The sequence below is a fragment of the Heptranchias perlo genome, chromosome 5 (assembly GCF_035084215.1).
Source record: "Heptranchias perlo isolate sHepPer1 chromosome 5, sHepPer1.hap1, whole genome shotgun sequence".
Taxonomy (NCBI): domain Eukaryota; kingdom Metazoa; phylum Chordata; class Chondrichthyes; order Hexanchiformes; family Hexanchidae; genus Heptranchias; species Heptranchias perlo.
The window spans coordinates 33583846-33609723 of NC_090329.1; the positions used below are offsets into that span (position 1 = coordinate 33583846).

At 41.5% G+C, this 25878-nt stretch overlaps 1 protein-coding gene across 2 annotated transcripts in view; it reads right to left on the minus strand.

The window, feature by feature from the left end:
- Window positions 1-17371: 17371 nt before the first annotated feature.
- Window positions 17372-25878, minus strand: part of LOC137321352 (myelin transcription factor 1-like protein) — a 238022-nt gene continuing 229515 nt past the window's right edge. For both annotated transcript variants that reach the window (XM_067983737.1, XM_067983738.1), the window contains 2 exons: window positions 23361-23504; window positions 17372-19443 (listed from right to left, as the gene is read on the minus strand). In XM_067983737.1, coding sequence (XP_067839838.1) covers window positions 19303-19443; window positions 23361-23504 — 285 coding nt within the window. In that variant the 3' untranslated portion in view covers window positions 17372-19302. The remainder of the gene's footprint in view (window positions 19444-23360; window positions 23505-25878) is intronic.

The window sequence follows — 25878 nt, forward strand, 5'->3', positions numbered from 1 at the left end:
GTACACTTGTGGCCGATGATTCACCACTTGAAGTCCCCTCCTCTAGCCTACCTTCTAAAGTATGCATGGTGCTAATCTCTGAGCTGGTGCCTGTAGGGAAAGATCGAGTGGTGCTGCATCTTCAGGAAAGCTGGCCTCTTCTTCCTGATGTGGAGATGCCGGTGATGGACTGGGGTTGACAATTGTAAACAATTTTACAACACCAAGTTATAGTCCAGCAATTTTATTTTAAATTCACAAGCTTTCGGAGATTTTCTCCTTCCTCAGGCAAATGTTTCAAGATCTCCTTGAAGCCTTCAAGGAGATCTTGAAACATTTGCCTGAGGAAGGAGAAAATCTCCGAAAGCTTGTGAATTTAAAATAAAATTGCTGGACTATAACTTGGTGTTGTAAAATTGTTTACAACTCTTCTTCCTGAAATAGCAGAGGGGTGTCCACATTTTCAGCACCTGAAATGAAAGAGAAGGACAAGGGTTAGCATTTAATGTGAAGGCAGAGCAGAGAAAGAAATAGTTGGTGATAACAGCTGCAGCTTGTCATGCAGAGTGTATAGGGTGAGTTAGAAATAAGAGTAGAAAAAGAGGATTAGGGTGTAAAGAAACCGTGCGCAACATCTCCTCCAGCACTTCCACTCGCCACAACGATTACTCTTCCCCCGCCCATGCCGGCCAGCATGTTTTCTTCCATAGGGGAGAGGATATGCAGGTGGGCTTGGCTTTCTACGGTCGCAGCCTCCTACTGCAAGAAAGAACGGAATGTGTTAACGACGGACTTGTGAGGTGTTTAGAAAATGTGCGTCTCATGGTTAAATAGTTCAATTGTAGTGGGTAAAATGTGAGTCATGGGGAAGTTAAGGTTACAATAGTGGTGAATGTGTGAGTATGAGGAGAAGGAAGTGGAGTGATGTGTGGTGAATTGTAGGAGAATGAAAGGAAGCTGGGAAGGGGAATATTGTGAGTATTGAGGTTGGAGGTGGTGGAGGTGTGAACCGAGAGCAAGAGAGCAGTATTCTTACCTTGACAACTCTGGTGAGGTCATTGAACTTTTTTCTGAATTGCAGCCATGTTCAGGGAGCTATGCTCCTGGCATTGACCTATTCCCACTGGTGTTTTCTGGAGGGCTTTCTGTCCTACGGGGAGAAAAGGATCTCCCTCCTCCTGTCCACAGCCTGGACGAGGGCATCCAACATGGCATCAGAGAACCTGGGTGCCCTGTCTGGACTTTGCAGCCATTTTCCAGTTTCCCTGTAGTTTTCCTGCTGTCTACAGGGTGCACCGCCCCTTCAAGAGATGCTGGCTGTCTTTAAGTGGCATCAATGAAGCCCGATTTCCTACCTCCCAAAACAGGCTTGCAGCCAACGAATAGCTGACTCATTATAATGCGCTGCTAGCACCAGTTTCATGTGCTCGCTGGGACCACATGAACAGGTGCGGGCAGCACGTGCCCCATCCCCTGCAGGCACGTTTTCAGGCACAATCAAATTTCTAGGCCAGGAAGTCCTCAACTGTTTACTTGAAAAAATACAAAAATGTACATATGTGTGTGGAGATAACTGTTTTTGGGTTAATGGCATATGAATGTGTTAAGCACCTGTGTGCTAAGCTTCCAAACTGTAATTTGTAGGCTATAATTAACTGGAATAGTGAAGAAAATCACTAGCAGAACAGCAGGTAACAACAATAGCTTTAGTTCCACTAACTGCAATTTAAAAGAAAATCATTGTTACAACATTAGTCAAAAAGGAAACAAAACTTTGCAGAATTATTTCTTCAACTGTTCATTTTATGGCTGGAAAATTATAGACACGTACTTTCTATGAATGGAGAACAAGTGACTGGAACTTTTAAAACAAATGTCAGACATAAAATAAATATGAGATTCAACCACTGGTCTCGCAAACATGCAGAAATTCTTTACTTTTCGGATTTCATTCAATGGCAAATAACTGTGGTTTGTTGAAATCTTAGATTTGGTGCTTGACACTTAAATATAAATGGAAAATTTCTGCTTTATTTTACACGTTTATCCTTGGCCGTCTCCCATTTCTCATCTACATGCTGCCCCTCGGCAACATCATCCAAAAGCACAACGTCAGGTTCCACATATACGCTAACGACACCCAGCTCTACCTCACCACCACCTCCCTCGACCCCTCCACTGTCTCTGATTTGTCACACTGCTTGTCCGACATCCAGTACTGGATGAGCAAATATTTCCTCCAACTAAATATTAGGAAGATCGAAGCCATTGTCTTCGGACCCCGCCACAAACTCCATTCCCTAGTCATCGACTCCATCTCTCTCCCTGGCCACTGTCTGCGGCTGAACTAGACAGTTCGCAACATTGGCGTCCTATTTGATCCTGAGATGAGCTTCTATTTTCATTCCATCACCAAGACCTCCTACTTTCACCTCCGTAACATCGCCCGTCTCCACCCCTGCCTCGGCTCATCTGCTGCTGAAACCCTCATCCATGCCTTTGTTACTTTTAGAGTTGGCTATTACAATGCTGTCCTGGCTGCCCTCCCATCTTCCACCCTCCAGAAACTTGAGCTCATCCAAAACTCTGCTGCTTGTATCTTAACTCGCACCAAGTCCCATTCACCCATCACCCCTGGGCTCGCTGACCTACATTGGCTCCCAGTCCATGAACGCCTCAATTTTGAAGTTCTCATCCTTGTTTTCAAATCCTTCCATGGCCTCACCCCTCCCTATCTCTGTAACCTTCTCCAGCCGTACAACCCTCCAAGATCTCCGTGCTCCTCCAATTCTTGCCTCTTGTGCATCCCTGATTTTAACCGCTCCACCATTGGCGGCTGTGCTTCAGCTGCCGAGGCCCTAAACTCTGGAATTCCCTCCCTAAACTGCTCCACCTTTAGACCTCTCTTTCCTCCTGTCAGACGCTGCTTGAAACCCAACTCTTTGACCAAGCTTTAGGTCACCTGTCCTAATATCTCCTTATATGGCTCTGTGTTAAATTTTGTTTGATAATTGCTCCTGTGCAGCACCTTGGGATATTTTACTACACTAAAGGCACTATATAAATGCAAGTTGTTGTTGTTGTTGCTTGAGAAATTACTTTAATTTTGAACTTGTTATTTTTATTTTTACAACTTAAAATTCTACTAATTCACAGAAGAAACGTGCCCAGTAACCATTAGAAGGCAGAATTTGAGTAATGGTTGTGCTAAGTGTTTTCTATCAATGGTAAAAGATTTCCTCGATGTGACAGGTGTAACAAAATTGTAAACCCATATAGAAAGTACAAATTCATTACACATAGTGCACAGAGGAAATCCTTCCCTAAAGTTTTGTTTTGTTCTTAATGATATTGTTGCATTTTTGTTCTTTTTACCTTAGATATTATTGGCTTCTGTGTTCGGACTGCTCTCATTGGTGAGTCCTTGTTCCTATGACCTTGAGAGTGTTTACTATGTTCCTTGATATCTAAGTAAGTTTGATAGCATGTCCAGGATAACAAACTGTAAACCTTTCCTTAGATTGCTTTAGCTATTGGTTCTATCCCATGCCTCCATGGGATTCTTCCAGTCTGCAAGAATCAGCAGAGTGACACTCTTTAGTTTTGAACTTCCAAATAGTAAAGGAACGAGTGAATTTAGCAGAGACATAAATACCGTTCAAAAGTAATAGGAACCAATCATATTTAAATAACTGTTCAATTGAAAGACACTTAACATATATTTTCACAGGAGTTGTTCAACTTTGCTAATTGTTCATATGACATAAAATAAATTGTTCACAACTCTGTGCTAAACTAATTGTAATCAATTTTCTTACATAGTGAAACTTTTTCCTCCTTTTCTCATCAACTATAGAACTTAGTTACTAAACTAAAAATGTTCAGAAGTTCCAGATCGACTGTATTCGAAGACTCCAAATGGAACTCATTGATTTGAATGGTGCAGACTAATAAATTTGCTTAAAACAGTTACTGGACCTTTGTTGAATTTAAATTACTGCATGTTAAATTCAAAAGGAGCTGTCAAAGAAAACCATATCGAAACAAATCAAACAGTACATCTGCGTTGAATTATATGGCTTGGTTGCTCCCTCAAGTAAGCTGCCTGGAGACAACTGGCTAGTTGTCAAAACATATTGAGTTAAGCTGGGACATGATTTATGTGCCTGAAGCTGGTTTCTAACCCCTTATGCACCATGATTAAATTAAAGAAGCCAATACCAAGTTAAAATGTAGAAAAATGCTTCATTTTTGGTTATATTTATATTACCCTCTTATGAGTGCATCCAGCCTGCATCATTTTCTCCTCCAGTCTGAAGGCTTTGAAAGCTCAAATCTACTGTCAATTTAACCACTACTTCATTTAGCTCATTTTCTCTTCTTTTTTCAACCATGGTGGCATCTACAGTACGGACCTTGGCCCTGTGACAAACATGAAGCATTGTTGTCCAAATGTTAGCGTGGTATTGGCTTCTTTAATTCTGTCACTGTACTAAAGCACTAAAAATAGCTTTGCAACAGGGACAAATGTGGTTTCATCCACAAGAGCCTCAAATCAGCAGCATTCGTGTTTCAAATCCAAAAGGGGGGAGGGATGTAACAAAAATATTTTTGTAACAGACAGCTTTTTAAAATTTTGTCATGGTACATAGGGGACTAAAAAACAGTTTTACTCACAGAAATCATGCCCCAGCTTAACTTGATACAGCTATTGCAGATTTTATTCAATTTTTATGTGCCAAATATTGGAGGGAGGGGCCAAGCCATTCAATTAAAGTAGTCGTCTTGTGAAATTCAAATACGAATTGTTTTTTTTTTCGAATTGAACAGATAGTTATTTAAATATGCTTGGTTCCTGTTACTTTTTGAAAGGTATTTATTAATCTACGCTGTTCAAATCGGGGCACCTGTCTGAAGCCTTTGACGAAGGACAGCCCAGCCAGATAGTTTCTGTAGAAAGCATGAAAAAGAAAGAAACCATTACATAAAAACATTGCTGATAAAATTGTTCAGTGTAGCAGTCACAAAGTATTTATTATTTTCTATTACTTGAAGAACGAGCTAAGCTTAATAATTACTGTAAAACCAAAAATTGTGTTACTACTATTTGCTTGTTCTTGTACTACTTAAAAAGGTGTTTAGCTGCTAAAGCCTTGAGTCAATGTCTATAGTGTTATTCTGCTGTATTCCAAAGTCAGGAATGTCACGCGATAAAAATAATGGCTGAAAGACACTGAAGGTGATTCCCCGGTTCACTATAAGTATAAGATATAACATCAAAATATACGACCATAAATATCCTAAACATTCATTATCATATAGCAAACAGACTCTTGGGGTGTAGAAATGAAGCATTTTGTAAGGACTGCCTCTCAGGAAATTGTAAACAATTTTACAACACCAAGTTATAGTCCAACAATTTTATTTTAAAATCCACAAGCTTTCGGAGGCTTCCTCCTTCCTCAGGTGAATGTGGAACTGAAATCCTCGAACCTATCGCATTTATAAATCATAGAACAATGCCTGGTGATTACAGAGAGTCTTTTCAACTGCCCGTTGCCAAGGCAACCAAAGTGTTCAGACAGATAGGTGTTACCTACAGGCCCACCGAATATACAAACGGCCAGAACTAAAAAAAACAGATGATGTGGAGATGCCAATTAAAAAAACAGAGCGAGAGAGGTAGAAACATAAAAACAGTCAGAAGGAAAAGACAGCAATTGACCCGTTATATTAAAAACAGATAACATTTGTTCGCTGGTGGGGTAACGTGTAGCGTGACATGAACCCAAGATCTCGGTTGAGGCCGTCCTCATGGGTGCGGAACTTGGCTATCAATTTCTGCTCGACGATTTTGCGTTGTCGAGTGTCTCGAAGGCCGCCTTGGAGAACGCTTACCCGTAGGTCGGTGGCTGAATGTCCTTGACTGCTGAAGTGTTCCCCGACTGGGAGGGAACCCTCCTGTCTGGCGATTGTGTCGCGGTGTCCGTTCATCCATTGTCGCAGCGTTTGCATGGTCTCGCCAATGTACCATGCTCTGGGGCATCCTTTCCTGCAACGTATGAGGTAGACAACGTTGGCCGAGTCACAGGAGTATGAACCATGCACCTGGTGGGTGGTGTCCTCTCGTGTGATGGTGGTATCTGTGTCGATGATCTGGCATGTCTTGCAGAGGTTACCGTGGCAGGGTTGTGTGGTGTCGTGGACGCTGTTCTCCTGAAAGCTGGGTAATTTGCTGCGAACGATGGTCTGTTTGAGGTTGGGTGGCTGTTTAAAGGCGAGTAGTGGAGGTGTGGGGATGGCCATAGCAAGGTGTTCGTCGTCATTGATGACATGTTGAAGGCTGCGGAGAACATGGCGTAGTTTCTCCGCTCCGGGGAAGTACTGGACGACGAAGGGTACTCTGTTGGTTGCGTCCCGTGTTAGTCTTCTGAGGAGGTCTATGCGATTTTTCGCCCGTCGGAACTGTCGATCGATGAGTCGAGCGTCATATCCCGTTCTTACGAGGGCGTCTTTCAGCGTCTGTAGTTGTCCACCACGTTCCTCCTCGTCTGAGCAGACCCTGTGTATTCGCAGGGCCTGTCTATAGGGGATGGCCTCTTTGACGTGGTTAGGGTGGAAGCTGGAAAAGTGGAACATTGTGAGGTTGTCCGTGGGCTTGCGGTAGAGTGAGGTGCTGAGGTGCCCGTCTTTGATGGAGATTCGTGTGTCCAAGAAAGAAACTGATTCTGAGGAGTAGTCCATGGTGAGCTTGATGGTGGGATGGAACTTGTTAATGTTATCGTGTAGTCTCTTTAGTGATTCTTCGCTGTGGATCCATAGAAAGAAAACCTCAGGAAATTGCACACAGCCTGTGATTTCCTACTGTGAGTGCCACTTCCTGCTATGTGTGCCACTTCCAGCTGTGCGTGCCACTTCCAGCTGTGCGTGCCAATTCCTGCTGTGTGTGCCACTTCCAGCTGTGAGTGCTGGATCGCAGAATCACCTATTCTAAATTGTGTTAAAATATGCAAGTTTACTATTCATTGACGTAAATATGCAAAGTCATTTTGTAATATGCTCGTCCAAGGTCTTGGGCTTCAATATACACCCATATTTAGAATATCTTGCAAGGTCTAGTCTTCCTAGATCCTAGCTTAGTACCTTAATTGTTTTGGGTGTCTGCATCACTGTTTCTGGACTCTTATTTCCATGGTCTGGTGCTGCACTGTGACAGCTCCCATTTGTAAGATTTCTATTTTCCCGATTTTTTTCCAAGTGTTTTGAGTTTCACCTGTTGGTAGCATTGGTGTAGGGCTCTTAATAGGTGTGCTCCGATCCTAGGTTTTTAAATTAGATTTTCAGATAAACTTTTGGTTGCAATGATATAGTGCTCCCTTTAGGTTCTGATGTAGTACTATCTTAGTGTATCTGCCTTCCAGTAATATCTGCAGGTTTTCACAACCGATTTCGCTGGGCTCTTTTCTCCTGCAACATTGGTGGCTCATGTGTCCCTGAGTTCTGATTTTCCTGACACGTCGTGCATGACTGCATAACCCCCTGAATGTTTCTGGTCTTGCTTGGCCAGTAATGTAAATCTGACTACTTCTGCATTTACATTCATTTTATACTTACCTGGCAGGCTACCAAAGCCATCAGTGACATCAATCTACTCTTTGGCCTCGATTTTAACCCCCCACAATGGGTGGGAGAGGGTCTGTTGGGGGTGGGGGGTTAAAAATGAAGAAACGGGAAAAGTGACCCCAACACACCGCATATGCGCCCGTTGCCGTTTTTACGGTGGTGGTTTCGTGGCGTCCGAATGTCACCCTGTGGAGAGGCCGGACACTTCATTAACATATTTAAATTGGGCTCCAACAGTGTAAAATGGGAGCCTGATTTAAATTTCCCAGGGATCGGGAAACCCAGCAGAGAAAGGGAGGCGGGAACTGCCTCCCCAGAACCTTTCCTGCCTCCCTGTAAATATCGGGACCTTTGAGTATACTTTAAGAGAAGTATTGGTACATATCATTTGCTTGAATAACACAACTGTGAAATGTCCATTTTGTGCAGGCTTGTGGCCTTTTAGCCTTTATAGCTGGGCACTTCTTCCTGCTGTATGGTAGACAATATTTCTATTACACTTGCCTAACTTATTACGACTCTTCTTGTGCTTGAAATTATATATATTCTTGGCTGAATGCTTGATTATATGTACGGATGATGCTGTTTATGGTGCATCTGGTGAAACACTTGCTTTTAACAATGACATTTGCTGCTTTCATTTAACTCTTCCGTAAATGGAGTGGATGATCCATCTCGGCCTCCTCCCGAAATCCCCACCATCACAGAAGCCAGTCTTCAGCCAATTCAATTCACTCTATGTGATATCAAGAAACAGCTGAGTGCACTGGATACAGCAAAGGCTATGGGCCCCGACAACATCCCAGCTGTAGTGCTGAAGACTTGTGCTCCAGAACTAGCTGCGCCTCTAGCCATGCTGTTCCAGTACAGCTACAACACTGGCATCTACCCGACAATGTGGAAAATTGCCCAGGTATGTCCTGTCCACAAAAAGCAGGACAAATCCAATCCGGCCAATTACCGCCCTATCAGTCTACTCTCAATCATCAGCAAAGTGATGGAAGGTGTCGTCAACAGTGCTATCAAGGGGCACTTACTCACCAATAACCTGCTCACCGATGCTCAGTTTGGGTTCCGCCAGGACCACTCGGCTCCAGACCTCATTACAGCCTTGGTCCAAACATGGACAAAAGAGCTGAATTCCAGAGGTGAGGTGAGAGTGACTGCCCTTGACATCAAGGCAGCATTTGACCGAGTGTGCCACCAAGGAGCCCGAGTAAAATTGAAGTCAATGGGAATCAGGGGGAAAACTTTCCAGTGGCTGGAGTCATACCGAGCACAAAGGAAGATGGTAGTGGTTGTTGGAGGCCAATCATCTCAGCCCCTGGGCATTGCTGCAGGAGTTCCTCAGGGAGTGTCCTAGGCCCAACCATCTTCAGCTGCTTCATCAATGACCTTCCCTCCATCATAAGGTCAGAAATGGGGATGTTCGCTGATGATTGCACAGTGTTCAGTTCCATTCGCAACCCCTCAAATAATGAAGCAGTCCAAGCCCGCATGCAGCAAGACCTGGACAACATCCAGGCTTGGGCTCAGAAGTGGCAAGTAACATTCGCGCCAGATAAGTGCCAGGCAATGACCATCTCCAACAAGAGAGAGTCTAACCACCTCCCCTTGACATTCAACGGCATTACCATCGCCGAATCCCCCACCATCAACATCCTGGGGGTCACCATTGACCAGAAACTTAACTGGACCAGCCATATAAATACTGTGGCTACGAGAGCAGGTCAGAGGCTGGGTATTCTGCAGCGAGTGACTCACCTCCTGACTCCCCAAAGCCTTTCCACCATCTACAAGGCACAAGTCAGGAGTGTGATGGAATACTCTCCACTTGCTTGGATGAATGCAGCTCCAACAACACTCAAGAAGCTCAACACCATCCAAGATAAAGCAGCCCGCTTGATTGGCACCCCATCTACCACCCTAAACATTCACTCCCTTCACCACCGGCGCACAGTGGCTGCAGTGTGTACCAGCCACAGGATGCACTGCAGCAACTCGCCAGGGCTTCTTCGACAGCACCTCCCAAACCCACGACCTCTACCACCTAGAAGGACAAGAGCAGCAGGCACATGGGAACAACACCACCTGCACGTTCCCCTCCAAGTCACACACCATCCCGACTTGGAAATATATCGCCGTTCCTTCATCGTCGCTGGGTCAAAATCCTGGAACTCCCTTCCTAACAGCACTGTGGGAGAACCGTCACCACACGGACTGCAGCGGTTCAAGAAGGCGGCTCACCACCACCTTCTCAAGGGCAATTAGGGTTGGGCAATAAATGCCGGCCTCGCCAGCGACGCCCACATCCCATGAACGAATTTAAAAAATCACATTTTTCTTGATGGTGCAATGTCTATTCAAATTTCCCAACACTATCTTTCTTTTAACTTACAACTATGTTGTCAACTTGAATGGTACAAGAATATCATGCATGCAGTAAATCAGTCTTTCTACTTGTCTAATTACAACCCTATCAGCTCGACCTGATGTGACATAGTAGCATTTCCAATACTTTTTCTATTCGGCCATTCCATTTCCTTGGAAAATTTTAATTTCACGAGAGGAACCATAGCAATATCAGCTTCTGTCACATTTAATTTTGCTTGGCACTTAACTCACATTTTGGAATGTCCTAACAGTGTTTCACCCACAACTTACCCTGCTTTGATTTTCCTGCGTAATGCTAACAATGGCTTTTGTTTTTTCTTCTTTGTCTTTCCTGCTTCCTCACTAGATTTCAGCAGCTTAGATTAACAGTTTCCTATTGTTTCCGTGGACTGAATTCTGACACCATGTAGGGGGTTTCAGTGATGACATCACAACAGGAAATGCCTCATTTTATTTGCAAGCATAACTAAGCGATCAAAAGAGAGGGAGAATTAATGGATTACAAATAATACAGATTCATACAGATTGTTTGATTGCATGGGTGACTCTTGACAGCAAGTGCTGGCAAGTTACTCAACCACCGACAAGCCCACTATTGTCCTCTCCTGACAAACACACCGTTGCATTTTCCAGGAGGGGACACTGGACAACAAACAGGAACAGGAACCATGGCTGATTTTCCTCTACCTAGCTCAGGGGTGCTGAGGCCACCCGAGCTGAGATCAGTTAACTCAGCACTTTTGAGAGTCAAACCTAGGACCTCCTGGTCAGTGTGGATCAGCTACATATTTTCTCAACTGGGAAATCAAGAGATATTAAAACATTTTTGGAGACAATTCCAACATGTATGAAGCATTTGTACGATGCTTTTTAAAAATTCATTCTTGGGATGTGGGAGTCGCTGTCAAGTTGTCAATTACTGCCCATCCTTAGTTGCCCTTGAGAAGATTCTTGAACCCCTGCAGTCCATGTGGTGAAGGTGCTCCCACAATGCTGTTAGGTTGGGGGCTCCAGGATTTTGATCGAAAATGTTGAGCCTCCCTTCTGCTGCTATCCTTTCCCGACTTTGACTTTGTTAATCCAATAACTTAATCACAGAATTGATGCATCAAAAATTGAAACACCAATTCCAAGGAATAGAATATGCATATACTTGATATACATCAAAGGGCTGATTGCTTGATCGAGTGCTCCAGGTGAGGAACGATGCTCACATGAAGGACTGATTGGGAAATCATAGGCCCGTAGACCTCGATTTTCAATCCTTTAATTTAAACAACGGATAATCAGAAGATGTAGGTCCATGATTTCCCAACCAGCGCTCCCTGCGAGCACTGTTGCTCATGCGGAGCAGTCAATCAGGGAATCAGCTCTCAAATGTACGTGCAAGATGCCTAAAATTCTGAAATCAATTTTGAGAATGGTCTCCGAAATAGCAAGTTATATCCTAATGGTACTTCCAGTAAATCATAAGTCATTCCTAGTAGCCGTTGCTGTGTACATTAATCTATTGAGCAAATAATGGCTAGAGACAGCAGTCTGGCACCTTCACTCGCTATTGTTGCATCTGCAATGACTGAAGAACAAACCGAGTGTGATCAATCTACGTGTATTTGACTGAACTTCAATGCCAAATTTTTCAAGTAAGTATATTGTGTGTTTTCATTTCCCCTTTAAGTTATTTTCTTCCCTTTTCCCTGATCTTTGCCAGCCATGGAACAGCTGCAACTGAAATGGCAGAAGGACAGTGCCTCATCAATGCTGCTCTGAATCATTCACCAGAAGATACATATGCACAGCCCAAATGTCAGCCGTGGCTCAATGGTATCACTCTTGTCTCTGAGTCAGAAGATTGTGCGATCGAGTCCCACTCCAGAGACTTGAGCACAAAATCAAGGTGGGGGAGTGCTGCACTGTCAGAGTTGCCGTCTTTCGGCTGAGACATTAAACCGAGGCTCCATCTGCCTTCTCAGGTGGAAATAAAGATCCCATGGCACTATTCGAAGAAGAGCAGGGGAGTTCTCCCCCAGTGTCTTGGCCAATATTTAACCCTCAACCAACATCACTAAAACAGGTTATCTAGTCATTGTCTCATTGCTGTCTGTGGGACTTTGCTGTGTGCAGATTGGCTGCTGTGTTTCACACAATACAACAGTGGTTCAAAAGTACTTTGTTGGCTGTAAAGGGTGTTGGGAGGTCCTGAGATTGTGAAAGGCGCTACATAAATGCAAAAGTCCTTCTTCCTTTTGAATGCCGATTCTCCCTTTGACTATCCCTCCCTAACAGTGTGGAAACACCTGACCTCTGCTTAATGCAGATGAGATTGGTAACTCAGCAGTGTGGAGTGTTGCACATGCTAACCTAAATCCCACTACTCCGTGGTCCACAGTTGGACAATACATAGATTTCTGCTTGAAATTTGATCAACTGTGTTTGAGTTTCAGAGGTATCCTTTTATACTTTAAGAGGTATCCTTTAAGAGGTATAAGAGGTATCCTTTTATAAAAGATTATTGCTCAAGATAAAGAATCACTGGATTGGGGGTAATATTCTGGCATGGGTGGAGGATTGGTTATCTAACAGGAAGCAGAGAGTTGGGATAAATGGTTCATTCTCGGACTGGCAACCAGTAGCCAGTGGTGTTCCGCAGGGGTCGGTGCTGGGTCCCCAACTCTTTACAATCTATATTAACGATTTGGAGGAGGGGACCGAGTGTAACATATCAAAGTTTGCAGATGATACAAAGATGGGAGGGAAAGTAGAGAGTGAGGAGGACATAAAAAACCTACAAGGGGATATAGACAGGCTGGGTGAGTGGGCGGAGATTTGGCAGATGCAATACAATATTGGAAAATGTGAGGTTATGCACTTTGGCAGGAAAAATCAGAGAGCAAGTTATTATCTTAATGGCGAGAAACTGGAAAGTACTGCAGTACAAAGGGATCTGGGGATCCTAGTGCAAGAACATCAAAAAGTTAGTATGCAGGTGCAGCAGGTGATCAAGAAGGCCAACGGAATGTTGGCTTTTATTGCTAGGGGGATAGAATATAAAAACAGGGAGGTATTGCTGCAGTTATATAAGGTATTGGTGAGACCGCACCTGGAATACTGCATACAGTTTTGGTCTCCATACTTAAGAAAAGACATACTTGCTCTCGAGGCAGTACAAGAAGGTTCACTTGGTTAATCCCGGGGATGAGGGGGCGGACATATGAGGAGAGGTTGAGTAGATTGGGACTCTACTCATTGGAGTTCAGAAGAATGAGAGGCGATCTTATTGAAACATATAAGATTGTGAAGGGGCTTGATCGGGTGGATGCGGTAAGGATGTTCCCAAGGATGGGTGAAACTAGAACTAGGGGGCATAATCTTAGAATAAGGGGCTGCTCTTTCAAAACTGAGATGAGGAGAAACTTCTTCACTCAGAGGGTAGTAGGTCTGTGGAATTTGCTGCCCCAGGAAGTTGTGGAAGCTACATCATTAAATAAATTTAAAACAGAAATAGACAGTTTCCTAGAAGTAAGGGGAATTAGGGGGTACGGGGAGCGGGCAGGAAATTGGACATGAATTTAGATTTGAGGTTAGGATCAGATCAGCCATGATCTTATTGAATGGCGGAGCAGGCTCGAGGGGCCGATTGGCCTACTCCTGCTCCTATTTCTTATGTTCTTATGTTCTTATACTTGGAATACCTGGAGCAAAACTGTCTCCGTTCAAAAACAATGGAATTATCTGGATTACTTCCAGTAAACTTTTCAAATATTTTAGCTGTATGACAAACTTTATTGATTTAGGTGATTGATGTGGAACTGCGACAAATGGAAAAGTTCACCTGTAATAAGAGTAAATAACTTTAGCGTTAATCTTTATTAGTGCATCTAATTTTACTGGTTAGTTATCTTTGAAAAGATCAAATCCTTATCAAGCCTCCATTATGTTACTAGTTTCCTGTAAAACTTATTTTCACTTAAGTTGTTCTCCTGGGCAGTCCCTCATCTACATGCTACCCCTCGGCGACATCATCCGAAAACACTTCAGGTTCCACATATACGCTGACAACACCCAGCTCTAGCTCACCACCATCTCCCTCGACCCCTCCACTGTCTCTGATATGTAAACACTGCTTGTCCAACTGGATGAGCAAAAATTTCCTCCAACTAACTATTGGGAAGACCGAAGTCTTTGTGTTCGGTCCCTGCCATAAACTCCGTTCCCTAGCCACCGGCTCCATCCCTTTCCCTGGCCACTGTCTGAGGCTGAACCAGACTGTTCGCAACCTTGGCGTCCTAGCTGACCCTGAGATGAGCTTCCAACCACATATCCGCTCCATCGCCAAGACTACCTGCTTCCACCTCCCCAACATCGCCTGTCTCCGCCCCTGCCTCAGCTCCTCTGCTGCTGAAACCCTCATCCATGCCTTTGATACCTCTAGACTTGTCTATTCTAATGCAATCCTGTGGGCCTCCCATTTTCCACCCTCCAGAAACCTGAGCTCATCCAAAACTCTGCTGCCTGTATCCTAACTCACACTAATTCCCGTTCACCCATCACCCCCGTGCTCGCTGACCTACATTGGCTTCCAGTCTGGGAACACCTCGATTTTAAAATTCTCATCCTTGTTTTCAAATCCCTCTATGGCCTCGACCCTCCCTAAATCTGTAACCTTATCCAGCCTTACAATCCGCCAAGATCTCTGCGCTGCTCCAATTCTTGCCTCTTGTGCATACCTGATTTTAATCGCTCCTCCATTGGAGGCCGTGCCTTCAGCAGCCTAGGCTCTAAGCTCTGGAATTCCCCTCCTAACCCTCTCCTCCTCTCTATCCACCTTGAAGATGCTCCTTAAAACCTACCTCTTTGGCTAAGCTTTTGGTCACCTGTCCTAATATCTCCTTATGTGCCGTGGAGTCAAAGTTTGATAACGCTCCTGTGAAGCGCCTTGGGATGTTTTACTACGTTAAAGGCGCTGTATAAATGCAAGTTGTTGTTGTTGGCCTTAAAATTATTCAAGAGACCACCCCACACACAACTAACATGTGTGTCTGAAATGCCTCTCTCTGCTAATTTAGTGTCAAGCATTTATTTTTTCAAAGTCATTCTGACCCCTATTTCTCTTTCTGAGCCAGTTGAATATATTGCCATATAAATAACATTAGTAAGATATCAAACCCAGAAAAAAATGTTTATAATCTATATTAAATTCTGTATGTGTATTGCACACTCCTTATTTGGATGTCATCCTTTCTGTCATGCTTCGAGGTAGTACCTCGACAGGATTTCCCATTATTAAGTGAGCAGAGATGTCACAGCCCTCCAGTCACACCTGCAGCTATGCACTTCTACCACTAGAAGGAGCTTCAAAAGCTCCAGTTCCCCAGGTTTCAGGAAATTTTCAGACTCTGTCCATTATCTTTTTTTTCTCTTCAGATAAGTCATTATTTTAACTTTTATCTATTTTTGTTTTTTTTAAACAACTTAATGTTAACTTTATTTTTTTCTCTTTCTTTAGAGTTTTGCCACTCTTTTGCCTCCCACCTGCCCGCTAAAATTTTAAACATGCTCAGGCTCCTACCTGCTCCTGCGGGCCTTCTCTTCGCCGATTCCTGAGGTTCAACAAAACATTGTCCCTGAAAAAAGATGCACTTCCCAAATTTCTTTTTAATTTGAATAAATATATGTGTTCCCCTACATCGCCCTGCCCCCCCCCCAAATATGCTACCTGTCTAAATATTGTTTATTTAACCCTCAGGTCATACCTTGTCTCCTCTCGCTGGTGCAGTGACAGCCCCCCCCCATGCCCTGCGCTGCTCTTTATAAAAGATTTAAAAACTATGAAAATTAAAAAGTCAAAAATTGAAAAAAGAAATGACTGCAAACACCTTACTGTTCCTTTGTGCACCGAAGGTACTTGCTACCAACTTTATATTTTAATCAAAATCAACAACCTTTGCAACTAACTTAAACAATATAATTTTCACTTGTCCAATTAGGTTCTTGCCAGCGGCTTTTTATTTTAATGTCCTATGCCTCTCCTCCCAACTCTCCGTTCTTTCCACAGAGCTTTTTCTATTTTTTTCTGTGTTCTTTTTTGCCTCTCCAAGGAGATTGAGTGGTTAAATGGTGCATAAATGGTGTACATGGTTGCATCTTATCTGGATGGGGGAAGCTTGATGGGCTTAACGACCTTTATCTTCAAATGTATGTACATATATCTTAAAATCTCTAGTACAATGATGCCCCCAACATCTGTGCCTTTGTGTGCAACTAAGACTAATTATAACTATAATAGCTCATCTGCATGTATAGCATAGGTGATTTTATGAACACAAATGAAAATTTTACATACATAGCAATGAAACAATTTAAAATAGAGAAGCCACACTGGCAGCATCCATTTAGCATCTGGTTTGATTATCATAGCAACATGCCTCCAATTGGTCTGGAATTTAACCATCTTACACTTTTCTTCAAAGCATTTGGTGCATTAAGCCCATAATTTATATACCACTAACTGAATAATTAAACACGTTATTTTATATTACAATATTTACTTGACAAGCTGACACAATGTGGAAAGTATTCTTATTTAAAGATACTTTTTTTTCCATTCACTGTGGCATTGCCCCTCTTTCAGTAAAAGGAAAGATTTGCAGAGAAATGATAGGCTCATCTCACTCACTCAGACTATAATACAAGGCAATCAGAGACATCCAGGGCATTGTAACCACCTGCTGTGGCAGCAGGAGAGCGGTTCCTCATTTGGAGATTTATTTTAATTTAATTTGACTTCCCACTGAGAAGGCTACCCTCAGGTCAAGTCTGGTTTTCCATTATCCTGTTTTTCTTACATTTTAAAAATGCTATGTCCTTTAACTAATTTCTGTGTCCTCATGTCTTATTCCTGGAGCTTTTTTAGAGGTAACATCAAGGGCGTAACTCCCTGGAAGGCCATAGAGCCTATAGTGAGCCCCAAGATTACACAATTGCATGCATAAACGAGGTCCATGCCTGTTAAGGCCTGGCATGCAAAAGTATGACAATAAGAGGGCAGAGTTCATGAAATACTTATTATATTAGCTGAATATTTATTTGCCACAGCTGCCAGTACATACAATAAAGTTAAAATGTTAACACTGATCAGAGAACCACTGTGCTACAAATGTGGCAACACGATTTTATTTATAGTAAGATGTGTCAACATCCAGCATGACAAAATTGTACAAAGTTCACAATTTAAAAATGAATCATCACAGCAACTTGTGATTTCACACATTTATAGCAAAATTAAAATGTCAACAAATCCATGCTGTGTTGTACAAAAATAAATCAAACTTCAGTTCCACAGAGTGCACAATAAATAGTTTATACAAAATCCTGTCTTAATAAATGAATATCACTTAAATTAACTTAGAAATGAATATGAACAATAAGTTATTATAAATAAACTCTGACGAATCTGCAATAATCCTTATGAAATGTTAGCATTCTAATATGTGACACGTCTGTGTTCACTATGTCGGAGTCACAGGTACGTTTTGATTCGATATTATGTACCAACATTAGATCAGCAGCAGATTTGTGCTTAAAATCCCTTTTCCATTTACATAGGTGAGAACAGTAATAATCCAAAAGTCAAACTAGCTCTTACTCTATTAAAAGCATTACTATATTGGCATAGAAGCTGCAGACACAATGCAGTGGAAAAAAAGGCATATGCAGTCAATGAAGAACAAAGCCCTAAAAGAGGCTAGGGCAAGTATATATGTATATATATGGCATAAGGTGAAAGACAAGCACCTTGCTTTAGCTCTCAAAAAGGCAATTCTGAACATGGCAGCTACAACTAATAGCACAACAGAAAGTGGGCACCGTGCAGGCTCAATGCTGCACGGACCCAGAGTAATTACAGAATCTTTTCCCAGCTAGTTAAGAATTTGTCCATTGGGAAAACTTTGCAAGTTTTGCACAACGACTATGAATAAAGTGCTGCTGGGATTATGTATTCACATTGAACATTGTATCATATTTCCTGTTATGACATCATTGTACCCAGTAGTTTCCATTACGGCTATCACCGCAACGCCTGCCACATTGGCTTCTGTGTTTCGTTTGTTCAGACTCATGCGATTTGTGTCATGTGACTGACGGCATCAGCAATTGCACACCTTATTACACTGTGGATATAGGACAAGGTAAGTGCAAAGTAGAACTGGCAGGTTTATAGGGACAGTGACCCTGTAATTTCCAGTCAGATGAAATTATTAATAAGGTATAAAACCCATACTTCCTTCTACAGAGACCCATAGTACAGATAAACACGTACTGTAAACTGCAAGACAAATTAACTTCACAGAAAGTGTGCTGTGGCATTCAGTGGCCGTCCTATGTTCATTGAAGTGCATTGCTGTAAGCATCTTATGGCCTAGAAGGCTGCTGAAGTCACAACACCAATCAGTGCAGTGTGTAAGTAATCCTTCTGTCAAGTTACCTTGTCTTGGAGTTTAGCCCTTGGCCCTCACTGGGCTACGTTGTTTTTACCACTAACCCCACTGCTCTTTTTTTAACTAGAAGTAATGCAGGATAGTGAGGACATAGGGCTATTCGCCAAACCTTAACTAAATCAATCTTAAAGCTACTCATTATTTCATTCACTGTTCTAAAATCCCAAAACAATAATTTCATTTGAGTGTCCCCACCTAATTGTAATCCTTTTAAAACTAAAGCACATAATATTTTTAAAGCGTTGTTCAAAACTAGAGCATTTTCGCTACCAATCCTTGTCTATTAAACAATATGCACATAAATTCTTTTTTTTTTAAATTCTGTAAAACACAATCCCCCATATGAGACACAAAATCAGAGTATCCAAGTGATAGCGATACATAGTCAGATCATAGCTCACATGCTCCCAAGCTTTCTGTTATCTGTCAAATTCAATTTGTAATATTAAATCCTTCCCTTTTTGTAAAGCATTTGAAAGAATTCATATCCTACTCATTTTTGTTCCGTCAACCATTCAAGAGTATACACTCAAAAAAAGTGCATACGTTGGCAGCTATAAACATTACATGGCATATTACACTATGTCATCTCATATGAAAACGTACAAAATGTGAATGTTTTTAAAAACTATATATTAAATGCAATTACTATTTTCAAAGCAGGACATAAAATCATTATGAAGTCTCCTACGCATAACACCTTTTGTAACAGAAATAAAGTTTCGATATTCAACACTGTCTGGTAAATTAGAGCAGCAAAAACGTGAGGCATCCTAGCAAGATCTCTCTTAAAAGTGGAAAGAGGTCCTTAGACCTGAATTCCTTTTACAGCTTGCTTTATGTTTTCCAGCAGGGCCTTGTTTTCAGGGCTCTGATAGCGATCTTGATTTGTATACATGTCCGTTAAAGTCGTCACGTAGTCATCAAAATTCTGCTCATTTATTGGATCCTATGCAACAAAAGAAATAATTGTCATGCACCTTATGAAAAAAATCCCTGCCATGCAGCAAATAAGAATAGTTGATACAAAGGTATTGCACACCATTACATTTGTACACAATACACAATCTCTGATAAACAGTGCAATGCATCCTCTTGCAGGTAAGAAGCCTCTTAGTCTTTACTGATTAGTTAATTTTTCAATTACTCTAATTAATTTTTCTCAACAGTAAAATGTCATACAAAGTTATGCTTCATGCATACTTGTTCAAATTTAAGCTTCCAGTATATCTGTATAGGTAATGCACTATGCATGGTTTCTATTTGTTAAATCAAGCATGTAGCCAAACTCCAGAATAATTGTTAGAGGAATACAAAGTAAGCATTTAGTGGCAGTAGACGGTGAAGCTCTCTAACACATAACAGATCAGAAAACAATAAAAGTTGCTTGCGCCATTACTGATTATTCAGATCTATTATTTTGTACTCAAGGTGAGTGATATCAGTGCTGGGGAGTAATACCGTTTAATTCCCCAGGTTATGCCAGGTTATTAGCAGGTTAAAATGATCTCTAGAAATGTGCCTTGACTTTGACCTCAAAGGAACACCCCATGGCACCAACATGATATTTCAATTTTGCACATCCAAAATCCTTGGTGATCTCTAAGCAAGACTGCCAACATTTGCAAAATAGTGCCAAAAAATTAGGAAGTTTTGTGCTGTGCACCCACTAGGGATAACATTTACACTGCCCAAACTAATTTCATTTAGGACCCGTACTACCATCAAAGAAGTGATTTTTATCATATTAATCTGGGTTGGATTGAAACTCAGATTCCAGAGGTAAAATGATCCATTGTACCCAATCCATGTGCTGCAGAATATAACAAATTATGTAGCTTTTATCAAGGGTGAAACAGGGTTCCAGGTTCACATAGTGATTAGCTAAGCTATATAGACCAGGAAGGGCCACGCCTACATTGAGTTAACTACTCTCAACTGTTTGACGCTGGGAGTGCTACAATTGGCTTTGGTGAGTTTAGTACACTGAAGCCCATGCAAGATTGACTTTGAGAAGATTGAATCCTGCTTATGATCAAAAACGTTACATAAACACAACTATTTCCGTTTGCACACTAATGGAGTGATCTCGAGGCTTTTTTCTGCTATTTTAACTGGTTTAAGCTATTTATTTTAAAGAGGTGAACACATCCATTAAAATTCTGGACTTGTAAGAATGGGAGACACATTCAGATATTTATACTGCACAGTGTGATTTATAGGCTTAATTCTTTAACAGCAACATAAAGTTAGTTTTAACAAATCAGGCTTTTAATGTGCAGCTTTCAGCGCCCTATTCAAATGATAATTTGATTTTTAGAAGAAAATGGGCAAAATTATGGCAGATGTGAGGTCATCCACTTTGGATTGAGAAAGACAAACAGAATATTTTCTTAATGGTGAGAGACTAGGAGCTGTGAAGGAGCAAAGGGATTTAGGTTTCCATGTACACAAATCACAAAAAACTAATGTACACAGGTACAAAAAGTAATCAAAAAGGCTAATGGAATGTTGGACTTTATGTCAAAGGGGTTGGAATATAAAAGTGAGGAAGCGATGCTTCAGTTGTGCAGACCCTTGGTCAGACCCTATCTGGAGTACTGTATTCAGTTTTGCGCACCAAACCTCAGGAAAGATATACTGGCCTTGGAGGGAGTACAGCACAGATTCAGCAGGGTACCAGGGATTAAAGAGTTAAATTATGAGGACAGGTTGCATAAACTTGGCTTGTATTGCCTTGAGTTTAGAAGATTGAGGGGTGATCTAGTTGAGGTATTTAAAATCAATAAGAGACTCGATAGGGTACAGAGAAACTATTTCCTCTGGTGGGGGAATCCAGAACAAGAGGGTATAATCTTAAAATTAGAGCTAGGCCGTTTAGGAGTGAAATCAGGATGCACTTTTCCACACAAAGGGTAGTGGAAATCTGGAACTTGTTGTCCCATAAAGCTGTGGATGCTGGGTCAATTGAAATTTTAAACTCTGAGATTGATAGATTTTTGTTAGGTAAGGGTAGCAAGGGATATGGAACAGGTAAATGCGGGTAGATGGAGTTGAGGTACGGATCAGCCATGATGTAACTGAATGGCAGAACAGGCTCGAAGGGCTGAATGGCCCACTCTTATTCCTATGTTCCTAGTTGTCATTAACATTTTGTATTCTTTGTGAACTATAGCTAAATACCTTTAGTATACTCAGATCTCATTGTGGTATAGTAGTTATCAATGCTGGAGTTCACCCTGAACTTATGAAGTTGGCAGGAAACAGCATGGGACAAATTTGAGACTAGGGGTTGTGTTCAAACATCCTTCGAAGTGAGCTCATATTTTGTCCTGTTATTGTAAGCTAAACCAAAAATGCATCATAGACTTTGTAATTTTTTAATGACTTCAAAATATAAAAATTTATAGCACTTTTAAAATACCTAAGAATGTAAGGTCACAACAAAGTGTGGAATGGGTTATACCATTTGGCACATCAAGTCTATTCCTTTTACAGACTATGCACAACCTGCTCTATCCTGGCCTCTACCTCGTCCATTTAAATTCTGATGTAAAGGATCTACTTGTTTCTTTCTATCCCACAAAGGTAAATCAAGCTAAACTCCAGAATACCTATCCAATCTCACATCCTACATTATTCATTCTGGTCAGTAGTCTTTCTTCGTGTGACACCCATCCATGCTAACAGATGAGACTTCAAAGGCTGAGTATCAGGTAACTAATGAATTAATTATCCCTTCATAATTATTTTTATAAAAATTGAAAATCAGATTTTCACAGATGAAAGGTATTTTCACAATTTATTTAACAGGCAGTGATACAATCAATATTTCGATAGAAAATGTGTCGCATCTCAAAAACCATCACTTTCATTGGAGATGTTTGTGAGTTATGTGATCTTTGCTGTTTAGGTAGGGCTAGATCACCCCGAGTGTGAATAACATGGAGATGAATGAGGTGCAGGCCTCTGTGCCAGAAAAAACATAGCAGCAATTGAGAAGGTATCATTAGCTACAGAGAGAAGGTATGGCAGGAACATGAATGGTGCATTAGAATAATTACAACCAGTTGTTTTTCTGCATACAAAGAAATTTGGGTGGATCTGTTAACTCGACCCTTTCACGCCATTTCCAATTTTAACCTGGAAAGTTATGCAGGTGCATGAGGCACCAGCCTAAAGCAGGCAGGGGCCTCATGAACTTATACAGATCCAAATCCTATTACATGAAAAGAACCTTGATTGCATTTCAACTGGGGCCTGAGTGGGGAAACCTCTGTGGCTTTCCCATCAAGTGAAGCAGGTCAGCAGACAGAGGAAGTCCTCCAAAGGTATGAAACATTCATTTGTGAGGCCGGTGGGGGGGGGGGGGAGCAGGAGTCCTCCTCTGGGCCCCACAAAGGAAAGTCGTGGCTTCCCCTGCCCCAGACACCCCTCTCCCTTCCTCGAAACCCTCTCAAAACTTCCTACCTGCCATTTACCTGTAAGCTTGTGGATGGCCCTTGGCTGCCAGATCTTCCCCTGCCAGCTGCTGCTCTCACCCACTTCCTGCCCTAGGCATTTAAATGAGGCTTGAGAATTAAAATACCCTGGCCCTGAAACTTAGGCCAGCGAGTGCATTTCGCACTTGCCCTGCCAAAAACCTCCTCGGGGCTTAAAATCAACCCCAAAATCTTGGAGAAAGACTTTCTCTCTGACAAATAAGAATTATTAGCATATTACTTTGTAGATTTTAAACAGATTTGTCAAAATATTGCTGCAACACCTTCTAGCAATTTACTGTGTAAATTTGTAAAATGATTGCAGTTCTGTCATGCCATCATTTTGATAAATGCATAATATAAATACTTTTATTTTAGACCTTACCATGTGTGGCAGTTGGATATTGGCCAAACTATGGATCAGAGACTGACTAAGATTGGCCAACTCATGCAGAAGGGACTCGTTCTGTTGTTCAATTGCTTTGTTTTCTTCTTCTATCGTTTTTAGGTTATTCTCCATCGTTGTGATCTGCAAAGCAAAGCATACAATGCCAATTAGTAATCTTAAAGGTAAAGCAGATACTGCCAATTAGTAATCTTAAAGATAAAGCATACAGTGTCAATTAGTAATCTTAAAGGTAAATCATACAATACCAATTAGTAATCTTAAAGGTAAATCATACAATACCATTAGTAATCCTAAAGGTAAATCATACAATACCAATTAGCAATCTTAAAGATAAAGCATATAATATCAATTAGTAATCCAAAAAATAATACAATTAATAATCCAAAAACTAAAATATGCAATGTTACTTGGTAATCCGAAAAGTACTGTGCCAATTAAAATACAATGTTAATTCTGAATAAACAAAAATTAGGGAAAAGTTCCAAACCAAATTCAGAAGCCAAAGGCCTTGAAATTCTGCTTTGTGAAGATTAGTGTATGAATGCTTAGCACGCTCCTATACAATTCCTTTATTTTAAACGATTTAGTGCCTTCATTAGAATTGTGAATAAAGGAATTGCATACAAATGCATTAAATGCTCGTCTGCTAATCTTTGTATAGTGTAATTTCAAGGCCAAGGTGACTTGAATTGGGTCATCTTGGATTAATTCATAAATTCTTGACTTTTGCCTAATTCAGTTGCTTTTGTGTTTGGGTGGCCTGTCATTTGAAAACTGCTCCTCCATAGCCTGGAAATTAGTGTTGGCAATATTAGCGGACGAATAATTAACCCATCTCTATGACATTCCATGGTCCACTATTTTATCAGCTGTGTTAATCCGCTTGAAATAAACAGATTAATGCCTGTGCTAAAATAATGGACAAAGGAATATCATACCTACATGTTAAATGTTGATCTGCTATTATCGCCAACAGTAATTTCAAAGCTTGTGTCTATGCCAGCTTTGTGAAAATCAGGCCATCAGCTTCCCACCGTAAGAGTACCTAAAAAGAAAAGTGCTTGTCTGTGGTTGGAGCCTAGTAATTGATTAGTAGTCCAATAGAAAGCATTCAATTTCGGACAGTTTAGTACTGGAATCTAATCAATGGCAATCTGGCAGTTAGAGTGTCCCATTCATGGTTATCTAATGTGATGATGTATCCACATTGTCTGGCAATGCTGATGGGCTGATAATGCTGCATCCAGTCCCAGGTTGTACAAAAATAGTAACGCAAGTGTTTTCCTATGAAATATATTCAGGAGAAGAGATGGGGATTGGGGGAATTGTGAATGTACATCCATGCTTTATACACTGAAGATTATCGCTACTACTTAGAAGGTCTTTATTCCTTGTAAATTAAAAAAAAAACACCTTTCCTTCTTTTTAGCAGAGTTTCTAAATATTGACAAAAATATGCATTTGATGCTCCGGTTGGAAATTGGGCTGGTTTAGTAATTCACCAAACTGCTGAGTGATAGTAAATGGGTTTACATCTGATGATCTCAGCCAGGTAACCGTGAGAATTGCAGAGCAAAGGCCAGCAGATGCTTCCCCACCGGCTCAGACTTAAACGCCAGCATGCAAGTCAACCTGGGACACTCCGGAAGAGCTCTGAGTAGCCTGTTACAAAGTGGCAAAGACAGCAGATCACCTACCCCCCTCTCAGCCAGGGATTGATGCATGGTGTGGGGGACCTAAAGGAGGGAAAATATAAATGAATAAATGCTTTCTGTTATATAATATCCAAGTAATTTATTATAGAGAATTTCAGCTGGAGTACTTCGAGACTTTTTTTTTGCAATTATTCTTTGGCAACAACACTTCATCATACATTAGTTCCACAATATACAATATGAACAGTACAGTGGGATAGTGAACAAGTTTTATAGTGACTTGGGTAGCAAATGTGCTTGGAGTCCATTTCATGGGAGCGGTAGTAGTGTTCATTTGTGCTGATCCACTCGATCACTGAGGGTGCCATTATATTGTCACTTTTATGTCACTGTGAAGTGGCTTCCCCTTTTCAGCAACACTAAAGTGACAGTATAACTCTCAAGTCAGGACCTGAACTGACTCTGGAGCACGGCAGTGAGATCACTTTGGGGAGGCTAGCTCACACTACTTGGGCTTGACCCACATTAGGTTAACTCCAGAGCGGTGTCACACTGGGTTTAAAAAGTGCCCAGTTGCTCTTTTGAACCTTTTCAGCATTTTTAAAATAAACTTAAGCAATGTTTTAAGAAAGCTGATGCTCCCACGCACTTTCAAAACATTGAAAGGTTTACTGGCCAGGAGCAGAGCTCTGTCCAGGTCCTGAGAAGGTGATTCGCAGCCTGCAGCTTAACTCAGACGTTGCTAGTTGCAAATCACACTCTGCAATTACCATTAGCTTGTATAACGGCAACATAAATCAGTGTCTGATAGGTAGCTACAGCTCTGTGAGGTGCTCCAT